General features: G+C 45.4%; 1 protein-coding gene across 5 annotated transcripts in view; it reads right to left on the bottom strand.

The window, feature by feature from the left end:
• Positions 1-13,548, bottom strand: part of robo2 (roundabout, axon guidance receptor, homolog 2 (Drosophila)) — a 1,389,008-nt gene that overhangs the window by 112,882 nt on the left and 1,262,578 nt on the right. For all 5 annotated transcript variants that reach the window (XM_073044783.1, XM_073044782.1, XM_073044780.1 and 2 more), the window contains one exon: positions 3,857-4,028. In XM_073044783.1, the coding sequence (XP_072900884.1) occupies positions 3,857-4,028 (172 nt within the window). The remainder of the gene's footprint in view (positions 1-3,856; positions 4,029-13,548) is intronic.

Raw genomic sequence — 13,548 nt, 5'->3', positions numbered from 1 at the left:
CTTGGGTTGTTCTCCATAGAGTGTCGGAGGCCGATGGGAGGCCTGAAAGAGGCTTCTAAAATTATTTTTAATTTATTTTATTTGGAGACCCAGCTTGGTAACAAGTCCTTCTGGTCCCATGAGCCCTTGCTGCCCAATTATACCCATGTGGCCAATTAACATCTGACCCATACGTCTCAGGAATGTGAGAGGAAACTGGAGCACAAGAGACATAGACAGCCAGATGGAATCTTTTTCCCAGGGTTCAAAATGTCAGACCTCAAGAGAACATGCTTTTCAGCCAGGGGAGGGGAGTAGTTTAAAGGCAACATAAAGGGACAAGCTTTTTAATGCAGACTGTTTAGTGCCTGGAATGGGTTACCAGGGACAGCAGTAGCAGTGGAAACAGACAGTTTGGTGCAGCTTAAGCCGCTTTTGGACAGACATGTGAGTATGAAGGGAATGGAGGGATATGGATGATACTCAGGAGGAGGATATTTAGTATAAATCGGCATCGATTAGCATAATTGAAGGGAGCCGAATGGCCTTTGCTGTGCTCTACTGCTCTACGATCCATGTTCTGAAGAATAGGAGGGGACTCTATATTGACTTCTATAGACTGGCATAGCATGGGCGGTGGGGTGGAGATAGGTCCCTACCAAAGGAGGGGTAAGTCGCTCCTTTTCTCCGCTAGCCTTCAGGTTACCCTTGAACCTGCTTAACCTCCCTGATCAGGATCATGTGAAGCTATGGGAGCAAGTGGTGGATGGTCGTATGAGCAGCTGGTGCATATCACAAGTCCTGGTTATGTGACCACTGATGCCAGGGAGGCAATCTCTGAAGAGTATTGACAATGGCTGGGTCACCCATCTTGTAAAGACACTGTCCAGATGGCAATAGCAAACCACTTCTGTAGAAAAATTTGCAACAACAATCATGGTCATGGAAAGACCATGATCGCCCATGTCATACAACATGGCACATAATGATGATGACGAAAATGATGATAGCACTGAAAGAGGCCCTTCTGCCCTCCTCATCCATGCCAACATTTTCCCATCTACAATAATTCCTTTTACATTCATTAGAACTATTTCCATCTATGATATGCCTATTTCTGTCTGTCTAAGTGCCTTTTGAATGCCTATGATCCAGCTTCAATGATCTGCATCATCTCGCCTATGCCACCTTCTCTCAGCTGCCACTGGGCAGGAGGTACAGAAGCTTTAAGCCCCACACCACCTGGTTCAGGAACAGCTACTTTCCTTCAAACATTCAGTTCTTGAACGTAGCAGCACAACCCCGATCACTACCTCAATAAGTTCTCACCACCCTGTCAATTTACAGTTTGCTTCTTTTTTTGTTCTAATTCTCTTATGTAAAAATTGTGCATAATTTATGTTTAATTCACTTTTCTTGTGAATGCTACTTATCTGATGCTCTGTGCCAGTGATGCTGCTGCAAGTAAGTTTTTCATTCCACCTGTGCACACGTGGACTTGTGCAGACGACAGTAAACTCAACATTGACCTTGTAATTATACCTGATTTAACCACCAGCTCTGAAGGCGTATTCCAGTCTCTGTACGAAAACCTATCCTGAAGAGACCTTTAAAACTCCTTCCTTTCACCTTCTTATGCTCTCTTGTATTTAATAACCCTACCCCAAGTGAAAAGATCTTGACAATTTTTTCACGCTTACTGATCCTGGATTTATTTAGTTACCAGGAAATAAATATCCCAAGTGTTGTGCTGGGATTGGAAGATAGGCTGCTGATCTAATAATGGTAACATCTACTCTGCCGGAGCCTTCACTGGGGAAATGATGTGACCTTTATCTCCAGAGCCTTTTGCAAATAACATCTGGGAGGCTTCAAACAGAGTTGTCCTCCTTCTTCAATGAACGGGGTTTCCCTTCCTCTACCTTCGATGCTGTGCTCATCTGCATCTCTTCCTTTTTCCCGGATGTTCGCTTTCTCTCCATCTTCCCATCACCATAACGGGGATCGTGTTCCCTTACCTTTCTTCATCCCCCACACTCTTCACTTTGTCCGTGATTCCCTTGTCCTATCAACCTTCCCATTAATCTCCCTCCAGTCTAACGGCATGAACAATGATTTTGCGAAGCTCTGGTATTTCTCCCTCTTTTTTTCCATTACTTATTCTGGCTCCCCTCTTACTCCTTCTCTTCTCACCTGCCCATCATCTCCCTCTGATGCCCCTGCTCCTTGCCTTTCTCCAATGGTCCACTCTCCTCTCCCATCAGATTCCATAGATGCTGTCTGACCTCCTGAGTTCCTCCAGCATTTTCTGTGTGTGCTGCTCAAGATTTCCACCATCTGCAGAATTCCTTGTGTCTCTATATGAAGACAACGAGAATCCTTCAGGTTTAAGACTTCCAAATTAACACACATGTTAACGTCTCAGCCCAATATTCAACTGTTTATTTGCCTCTGTGGATGCTGCCTGACCCATTGAGTTCCCCCAGTGTTTTGTGCATGTTGCTCTTCATAATGAGCCTCTTCTTTTCAATGGTCAGTGTAGCAGTTTGAAAGTTGGCACTCTTCTTCTTTCTGTAGCTTACAAAGAGGACCACAGCACAGAAGATTTTTCCAATCTTCCTTGACAAACTCACACTTTTATCCAACTTCCCCTGAAAGCCAGCATTGCTATTTATGTCAACTATTCGAATAGGAGTGAGATCCTATTTCAACTGCACTCCAGGGAGAACTGTCTGTCTTGTACTCCTAACTAATCAAACTAATGGACATTAATTTTGCATTGTGTCAGAACTGAGAGAAAAATGTGTGTTTACTCAATCTAAACCACTCACTAGGTCACCTCTCAACCTTCACATTCTTCACTTCAAGTGTAGTGGTAAATGGACTGAAGGCTGGTTTTATAGTCAACCGAGCTGCAATCCCATTGGCCAAAGTCATAGCTCATGGGGGTGGTTCCAGAAAGAGCATGAAAGTTCAGAACCCACTGATCGAGAATTGATTAGGGAATGAGTAAATTGTTGTCTGGGGAAATCAAGGGTACTGGTAGGTAGAGTCTGACCATGAATCCAGAAATGGTGGAGCGCAGGGAACCTGAAGAGTGTTTGAATCTCTCCAGTGTTTACAGATGCAGTATGGAAAGAATCCTATCTTGATGCATCATGACTTGGTACGGCAAGTTCTCTACCTAAGACGACAAGAAACTGTAGAGTTGTGGATGCAGTCAGTCCATTATACAAACTGGCTACCTCTCCATCGATTCTGTGCGCACTTGCAACTGCCTCGGGAAAGCAGTCATGATAAAGCTTCCAGCCACCCCTGCTCAGAAGGTCAGAAAGCCTGAGAACACAAATCACCAGGCTGAAGGAGGACTTGGCTGAGGAATGGTGAAAACATGCTAAGAACTGTGGGAGGATCAAAGTGGTGGGAGGGTTGGGAAGGGGTGAGGAATGGCAGGAATGGTCATAGGCAAAGGAAAGGTGAGCAGGTTGAGTAACGGTAGAAGGGTTGAGGGATGCTGAAGAGGGCTGAGGGACAGTGGAGGGGTTAGGAAGATGAAGGGATTAAGGATGGGGAGAATTTGAGGAATAGGGAAGGTTTAAGGGATGCTGGAGGGGTTCAGGAATGGGGAGAAGTTAAGCGACGGTGGAGGAGTTTCAGAATGGTAGAAGGATTGAGAAAGAAGGAGGGGTTGAAGAACAGTGGAGAGATTGAGGAATGGTGAAGGAGGTTGGGGAATGGTGAGAAAGTTTGAGGAATGCTGTAAAGGATTGAGGAACAATGGAGGTGTTGAAAAATAGTGGAATGTTTGAGAAATGGTGGGGGGGGGGGTGGGTCAGTGGGTGGTCAGTGAGACTGGTGGCCACAGGCCAAAGCTTACCGATGACAATAGCCTGTGGCTCGCTCTTCACACCAACCCCTGCACTTGTGCTGGCCGCGACCTGGACACGGTACTGGACCCCTGGGAGAAGACCACCAATCACCACTGAGCGAATGGCTGCATCCACTGTCCGGTTGATGTGAAATCTCGTCGCATTGCCCAAGCACCATATCTGTCAGCAGGCATGGGTAGGAAAAATGCAAAGTAGAAAGTTAAGTAAGAATTCATCTGTATCTGAGAATCAAAAAAAAATCTGCAGATGCTGGACAAAGAACCTAAAATTCATAGACAGGTCTTACAGACTAGCTGGACCATACCAACAAAGATGTCCATCCAAGATAGTCCCATTTTCCTGCAGTTGGTCCATATACCTCTCAACCTTTCCAAATAGACTTTTCCAAATGTCTTTAAAATATTCTTTTTGTTTGTTACATGCCATGGTGTATGATATGGGGAATTGTGGTCTTTTCATGACCTTGATTGTTCTTGGAAAATTTTTCGACAGAAGCGGTTTGCCATTGCCTTCTTCTGGGCAGTGTCTTTACAAGATGGGTGACCCCAGTCATTATCAATACCCTTTGGAGATTGTCTGTCTGGTGTCAGTGGTCATATAACCAAGTCTTGTGATACGTGCCAGCTGCTCATATGACCATCCTCCACATGCTCCCATAGTTTCACGTGACCCTGATCGGGGATGGGGCGGGGTGCTGCTAAACAGATGATACACCTTTCACAAAGGGTGACCTGCATGTTCGCAGAGGGAAGGAGTGCCTTACACCTCCTTTGGTAGAGATGTATCTCCATGCTGCCACCTGAATTGTTATTATACCCACCTTGATGGTCTTCTCTTGTTGGGTTGGGTAAAATAAATATAAAATAGAAATTAAAAAATAGAAAATGCTGGAAACACTCGACTGGTGAGACAGCATCTGTGGAGAAAAAAACTGTTAACCTTTCAGGTCGAGAATTCTTCATCAGTTCCATGAATTATCTCAGAGCTGAAACATTTCTCTCACCCCAGATGCTGCCTGACATGTTGAGAGTTTGGAGCGACTTCGCAAAAATCTTGTTTTTATATCTGTCATTGAGATGTTGCAATATTCTGATTCTAGCATTTGATCAGTAAACTAGAGAAACAATCTTGCTGCAAAAGTAACATATCTTGAATTGGGTAATAAATTGTTAATGATTAGAGCAAATTCCTTCCAGAATTTTTATTTTTGAACTGTAAAAATGTCATTCTTAAGCAACAGACACAAAAAGCTGGAGGAACTCAGTAGGTCAGGCAACATTCATTCTTACGCGTTAATCTTTCATTGTTTTTGTTCTATTAGATTATCTATTTGAAGAATGTTGCTTCTTCATATCCTTTGAGAATGAGGTATTGTTTGGATCCACTCCAGGTCTTAACAGGGAGTATAAGGTCCCCATCTTACAGAGCAGAAAAATGACTGTTTAATGACTAACAATGGTGCTAAGTTTTAGATCAGTATCTTAACTTAGGGGACACATTAATAACCCAAGAATTGGAAAAGAATATAAGACCATAAGATATAGGAGCAGAATTGGGCCATTTGGCCCATCGAGTCTGTTCCACGATTTCATCAGGGCTGATCCAATTTCCCTCTCAGCCCCAATCTACTACCATCTCCCATGTCGCTTCATGCCTGACTAATCACGAACTTTTCAACCTCTGCCTTAAGTATACCCAATGACTTGGCCTCCACAGCTGCCTAAGGTAATGAATTCCACAGATTCACCACTCCCTGGCAAAAGAAATTCCTCCTCATCCCTGTTCTAAATGGACGCCACTCTGTTCTGAGGCTGTGTCCTCTGGTCTTAGACTTCCCCATGATAGGAAACATCCTCTCCACATCCACTCTATCTGTGTCCTCTGGTCCTAGACTCCCCCACTATAGGAAACATCCTCTCCACATCCACTCTATCTGTGTCCTCTGGTCCTAGACTCCCTCACTATAGGAAACATCCTCTCCACATCCACTCTATCTGTGTCCTCTGGTCCTAGACTCCCTCACTATAGGAAACATCCTCTCCACATCCACTCTATCTGTGTCCTCTGGTCCTAGACTCCCTCACTATAGGAAACATCCTCTCCACATCCACTCTATCTGTGTCCTCTGGTCCTAGACTCCCCCACTATCGGAAACATCCTCTCCACATCCACTCTATCTGTGTCCTCTGGTCCTAGACTCCCTCACTATAGGAAACATCCTCTCCACATCCACTCTATCTGTGTCCTCTGGTCCTAGACTCCCCCACTATCGGAAACATCCTCTCCACATCCACTCTATCTGTGTCCTCTGGTCCTAGACTCCCCCACTATAGGAAACATCCTCTCCACATCCACTCTATCTGTGTCCTCTGGTCCTAGACTCCCCCATCATAGGAAACATCCTCTCCACATCCACTCTATCTGTGTCCTCTGGTCCTAGACTCCCCCACTATAGGAAACATCCTCTCCACATCCACTCTATCTGTGTCCTCTGGTCTTAGACTTCCCCATGACAGGAAACATCCTCTCCACATACACTCTATCTGTGTCCTCTGGTCTTAGACTTCCCACTATAGGAAACATGCTTTCCACATCCACTCTATCTGTACCCTCTGGTCCTAGACTCCCCCACTATCGGAAACATCCTCTCCACATCCACTCTATCTGTGTCCTCTGGTCCTAGACTCCCCCACTAAAGGAAACATCCTCTCGACATCCACTCTATCTGTGTCCTCTGGTCCTAGACTCCCCCCCCCCCCCCCATCATAGGAAACATCCTCTCCACATCCACTCTATCTGTGTCCTCTGGTCCTAGACTCCCCCACTATAGGAAACATCCTCTCCACATCCACTCTATCTGTGTCCTTTGGTCCTAGACCCCCCCCCCCCCATCATAGGAAACATCCTCTCCACATCCACTCTATCTGTGTCCTCTGGTCCTAGACTCCCCCACTATAGGAAACATCCTCTCCACATCCACTCTATCTGTACCCTCTGGTCCTAGACTCCCCCACTATAGGAAACATCCTCTCCACATCCACTCTATCTGTGTCCTCTGGTCCTAGACTCCCCCACCATAGGAAACATCCTCTCCACATCCACTCTGTCTGTGTCCTCTGGTCCTAGACTCCCACACTATAGGAAACATCCTCTCCACATCCACTCTATCTGTGTCCTCTGGTCCTAGACTTCCCCATGATAGGAAACATCCTCTCCACACCCACTCTATCTGTGTCCTCTGGTCCTAGACTCCCCCACTATAGGAAACATCCTCTCCACATCCACTCTATCTGTGCCCTCTGGTCTTAATCTCCCCCACCATAGGAAACATCCTCTCCACATCCACTCTATCTGTGTCTTCTGGTCCTAGACTCCCCCACCATAGGAAACCTCCTCTCCACATCCACTCTATCTGTGTCCTCTGGTCCTAGACTCCCCCACTATAGGAAACATCCTCTCCACATCCACTCTATCTGTGTCCTCTGGTCCTAGACTCCCCCACTATAGGAAACATCCTCCCCACATCCACTCTATCTGTGTCCTCTGGTCCTAGACTCCCACTATAGGAAACATGCTCTCCATATCCACTCTATCTGTGTGCTCTGGGCCTAGACTCCCCCACTATAGGAAACATCCTCTCCACATCCACTCTATCTGTGTCCTCTGGTCCTAGACTCCCACACTATAGGAAACATCCTCTCCACATCCACTCTATCTGTGTCCTCTGGTCCTAGACTTCCCCATGATAGGAAACATCCTCTCCACACCCACTCTATCTGTGTCCTCTGGTCCTAGACTCCCCCACTATAGGAAACATCCTCTCCACATCCACTCTATCTGTGCCCTCTGGTCTTAATCTCCCCCACCATAGGAAACATCCTCTCCAAATCCAATCTATCTGTGTCCTCTGGTCCTAGACTCCCCACTATAGGAAACATCCTCTCCACATTCACTCTATCTGTGTCCTCTGGTCCTAGACTCCCCCACTTTAGGAAACATCCTCTCCACATCCACTCTATCTGTGTCCTCTGGTCCTAGATTCCCCCACTATAGGAAACATCCTCTCCACATCCACTCTATCTGTGTCCTCTGGTCCTAGACTCCCCCACCATAGGAAACATCCTCTCCACATCCACTCTATCTGTGCCCTCTGGTCCTAGACTCCCCACTATAGGAAACATCCTCTCCATATCCACTCTATCTGTGTCCTCTGGTCCTAGACTCCCCCACCATAGGAAACATCCTCTCCACATCCACTCTATCTGTGTCCTTTGGTCCTAGACTCCCCCACTATAGGAAACATCCTCTCCACATCCACTCTATTGTGTCCTCTGGTCCTAGACTCCCCCACCATAGGAAACATCCTCTCCACATTCACTCTATTGAGGCCTTTCAACATTCAATAGGTCTCAATGAGGTCACTCCTCATTCTTCTGTATTCCAAAGCCATTAAATGTTCCTCGTATGACGAGCCTTTCAATTCCAGAATCATTTTCACCAACATCCTTTGAACCCTCTTCAATGTCAGCACATCCTTTGTTAGATAAAGAGCCCAAAACTGCTCACAGTACTCCAAGTGACTTATAAAGCCTCAACATGACATCAGTGCTTTTATATGGCTCCTCAAGTTCGTTCTGTCATTGAGTATAAAGATGAAGAGAAGCTTGATTACTTTGATGTCTCCCATATACATCAAAACATATAGTGGAATCTTTCATTTGTGCCTATGGTCTACACAGTCCAAGGATCCACTGGCGGCAGCCCGTAAGTGTTATAGAACATTGAACAGTACAGACTCTTCAGCCCAAGAAGTTGTGCTGCTCCTTACCCTCATCCTTCCCCCCCCCCCCACATAACCCTCCATTTTTCTAGCATCCAGGTGCCTTACATGTCCCTAATGTATCTGCCTTGCCTCTATCACCACCCCTGGCAGCACAGTCCATACACCTAACACTCTCTGTGTAAAAAGACTACCTCTGACATCTCAACTATGCTTTCCTCCCACTACCTCAGATTTATACCCCGTCATATTATAAGCACAAGAACATCTACAGATGCTGGAAATCCACAAAACATACAAAATGCTGGAGGAACTCAATAGGTTAAATTGGGAACAGATGTTCTCAGGGAAAAGTACGGAAGAAATGTGGCAAATGTTCAGGGGATATTTGTGTGGAGTTCTGCATAGGTACGTTCCAATGAGACAGGGAAGTTATGTTAGGGTACTGGAACCATGCTGGAAAAAGGCTGTAATAAATCTAGTCAAGAAGAAAAGAAAAGCTTACAAAAAGTTCAGAGAGCTAGGTAATGTTAGAGATCTAGAAGACTATAAGACTAACAGGAAGGGGCTTAAGAAGGAAATTAGGAGAGTCAGAAGAGGCCATGAGAAGGCCTTGGCGGGCAGGATTAGGGAAAACCCCAAGGCATTCTACAAGTATGTGAAGAGCAAGAGGATAAGACATGAAATAATAGGACCTATCAAGTGTGACAGTGGGAAAGTGTGTATGGAACCACAGGAAATAGCAAAGGTATTTAATAAATACTTTACTTCAGTATTCACTATGGAAAAGGATCTTGGTGATTGTAATGCTGACTTGCAGCAGACTGAAAAGCTTAAGCATGTAGATATTAAGAAAGAGGAAAGCCAACTTATCCAAGTTGGATGACTTGCCAGGACCGGATGAGATGTATTCCAGGCTACTGTGGGAGGCAGGGGAGGAGACTGATGAGCCTCTGATGATGATCTTTGCCATAGGGATGGGACAGGTTCTGGAGGATTGGAGGGTTGCAGATGTTGGTCCTTTATTCAAGAAAGGGAGTAGAGATAGCCCAGGAAATAAAAGACCAGTGAGTCTTACTTCAGTGGTTGGTACGTTGATGGAGAAGATCCTGAGAGGCAGGATTTATGAACATTTGGAGAGGTATAATATGATTAGTAATAGTCAGCATGGCTTTGTCAAGGGCAGATCGTGCTTTACAAGCCTGTTTGAATTTTGTGAGGATGTGACTAAACACTTTATATGGATTTCAGCAAGGCATTTGAAAAAGTACCTCATGCAAGGCTTATTGAGAAAGTAAGAAGGCATGGGATCCAAGGGGACATTGCTTTGTGGATCCAGAACTGGCTTGCCCACAGAAGGCAAAGAGTGGTTGTAGACAGGTCATATTTTGCATGGAGGTTGGTCACCAGTGGAGTGCCTCAGGGATCTGTTCTGGGACCCTTACTCTTTGTGATTTTTATAAATGACCTGGAAGAGGAAGTGGAAGGATGGGTTAGTGAGTTTGCTGACAACACAAAGGTTGGAGGTGTTGTGGATAGTGTGGAGGGCTGTCAGAGGTTACAGCGGGACATTGATAGGATACAAAACTGGGCTGTGAAGTGGCAGATGGAGTTCAACTCAGGTAAGTGTGAAATGGTTCATTTTGGTAAGTCAAATATGATGGCAGAATATAGTATTAATGGTAAGACTCTTGGCAGTGTGGAGGATGAGAGGGATCTTGGGGTCCGAGTCCATAGGACACTCAAAGCAGCTGCCCAGGTTGACTTTATGGTTATGAAGGCATACGGTGCATTGGCCTTCATCAATCATGGGAATGACTTTAAGAGCCGAGAGGTAATGTTGCAGCTATATAGGACCCTGGTCAGACCCCACTCAGAGTACTGTGCTCAGTTCTGGTTGCCTCACTACAGAAAGGATGTGGAAACCATAGAAAGGGTGCAGAGGAGATTTACAAGGATGTTGCCTGGATTGGGGAGCATGTCTTATGAGAATAGGTTGAGTGAACTTGGCTTTTTCTCCTTGGAGCAAAGGAGGATGAGAGGTGACCTGATAGAGGTGTATAAGATGATGAGAGGCATTGATTGTGTGGATAGTCAGAGACTTTTTCCCAGGGCTGAAATGGTTGCCTCAGAGGACACAGGTTTAAGGTGCTGGGGAGTAGGTACAGAGGAGATGTCAGGGGTAAATTTTTTGCTCAGAGAGTGGTGAGTGCGTGGAATGGGCTGCTGGCAATGGTGTTGGAGGTGGATACAACAGGGTCTTTTAAGAGACTTTTGGATAGGTACATGGAGATTAGAAAATAGAGGGCTATGGGAAGCCTAGTAATTTCTAAGGCAGGGACATGTTCGGCATAGCTTTGTGGGCCGCAGGGCCTGTATTGTGCTGTTGGTTTTCAATGTTTCTACATCAGGCAGCATCTATGGAAAAGAATGAACAGTCAACGTTTCAGGCCAAGACGTTCATCAGGACTGAAAAGTAAGGGGCAAGATGCCAGAATAAAAGGGTGGAAAGAGGATAGCTAGAAGGTGATGGGTGAGCCAGTTGGGTGGGAAAAGTAAAGGGCTGGAGAGGAGAGAATCTGATGGGAGGGGAGAGTGGACCATTGGAGAAAGGGAAGGAGGAGACCCGGTGGAGGTGATAGGCAGATGAGAAGAGATAAAAGGCCAGAATAAGGAATAGCAGAAGATGGGAGTGGGAGGGAAAATATTTCTTTACTACAAGGAAAAATTGATGCTCCTCCATCCTGAAGGTGACCTCATCTTGGTATAAGAGTAGGCCATGGACTGATAAGTTGGAACAGGAATGGGAATCAGAATTAAAATGTTTGGCTAGCAGGATGTTCTGCTTTTGGCAGATGGAGCTGAGGTGCACAATGAAACAGTCCCCCAACTTACAATGAGTCTTATATCTGGAGCAATACCCCACTGATTAACCATTTCTACCCACTATCACCATACTTCCAACACCAACATCGCACACCCACAACTTACTAACCCTAACCATGCATTCCTGAAATGTGGGAGGAATCCTGGAGCATTCATCAGAAATCTGCAGTCACATAGGGAATGTACAAATGTTTACTCTAAAACCTACACTACCATGCCATGCTGATACTCAAAATTCCAGCACCTGTGGCCTTTTGCGTCTCAAGAGACAACATATAAGCTGTCCACAATTTCTACGAAGATCACCTTCTAGATCTCACAGTGAATTCTGGGCAGCAACTAAAGCAGGGCACTGGAAAACGATGTGCGTAAGGTTCATATGAATTTCTCACAGTCTTGGCATAGGTGCCCTCCCTCTGTAGTGAGTGACCACAATGGCAGCCTTTTCAATGCCCAGTGAAGGTTGGCTGCTGTGAAGTGTTATGCTAACTGCTACATTACTGTACCCCAATTCTTATTCACTTTGTAACTCGGTTTCCCTTGATTTCCTTTAAGTGCAAAATTCTGTCCTTCCTAAATTTGTTGTGCAAAAAATGTCTCAAAGAAGGATGAGAGAATTCTGTGGGATTCATCAATCCTCAGGTGAACTGAAAACCCAGAGGCAAGCAAGAACCTGGTGATTATGCATTCTTTATCAATCATCGCTCTTCATCTCTGAGGTGATGTGAGGAATGAGAGTTATACATTCAGATTTATTTAGCACGTCTACATCACAGCATTCAGTGAAATGTGCTGTCTGCATTAACAAGCAATTCACCTAAGGATGTTCTGGGGGCCAGCCCAGAAGTATCGCCACACATTCCAGCACCAACAATGCATGTCCACAATGTCCAACAGAACAACACAAGCAGCAACTGCAATCTGTTTTGGAACAGCTTCTTTCCCTCCAACATCAGATTTCTGAATGGACAATCAACTAATCCACAAACACTACCTCACTATCTTTTCACACTACTTATTTACTTTAATTTTGTACATAGTACTGTGCAAAAGTCTTAGGTACATGTGTATAGCCAAGGTGCATAAGAATTGTGCACAATACTGTAGTAATTTTATGTATTGCACTGTAGTGTTGCCACAAAAACAAATTTCATGAGATATGTGAGTGATGATAAACCTGATTCTGATATGGGTCTCTATTGTGGACCGAGAGTGGGAAGGGGGCAGGGAGAGGGGAATCATGGCTGGGAAAAGGGGAAGGGAGAGGGGAGGGAGCAGGAAGCACCAGAGAGATATTCTGTAATGATCAATAAACCAATTGCTTGGAATCAAATGACCTTGCCTAGTGTCTCAGGGCCGGGTGTGTCTGTACCTGTGCCATCCCATGCCCCTGGCACTCCTTCTCTGCCACTTGTCCCACAACCCCTCCTGTGGCACTCCATCCTCACCATTCCCAACACCCTTTGCTCCCAGCAGATATGCAAACTAGCTCTCTGCTCCACATTGACAAATACAGTACTGTGCAACTGAGGTACCCTATCTATATTCTGTACTGTATATATGCCTAAGACTTTTGCACAATACTGCATACTGTAATTCATAGGTTCTGCATTGCAATGTACTGCTGATTTGAAACAGGAAATTTCCTGACATATGTCTGTGATATTATACAGGATTCTGATTCTGACTCTGATGAACAAATCAAAACAAGACAACAACAGTTAACAAGCCCCTTTCCCACCCTCGGACCCCCCTCACACATACAGACAGGCCTCCAACCCCAGGACAGGCTGCCTTCAGCCTCCAGTCCCTTGACCCAGACTCTCAGACTTATAGACATTAAGCCTTCAACCTCTCGTCCCTGGCCCAGACTCGCAGACATCGGGCCCCTGACCTCCAGACAAGCTGACCCAGGGGCTTTGAACTTCCCAAATTTGAAGCTATTTTAAAGGAATTTTTTTCTTTCTTTTTTGCATAGGATGGAGATGTGTCTAGTCATAGGTTTATTGTTTA

The sequence above is a fragment of the Hemitrygon akajei genome, chromosome 5 (assembly GCF_048418815.1).
Source record: "Hemitrygon akajei chromosome 5, sHemAka1.3, whole genome shotgun sequence".
NCBI classification, from domain to species: domain Eukaryota; kingdom Metazoa; phylum Chordata; class Chondrichthyes; order Myliobatiformes; family Dasyatidae; genus Hemitrygon; species Hemitrygon akajei.
This window is presented reverse-complemented; position numbering and strand designations above follow the sequence as displayed.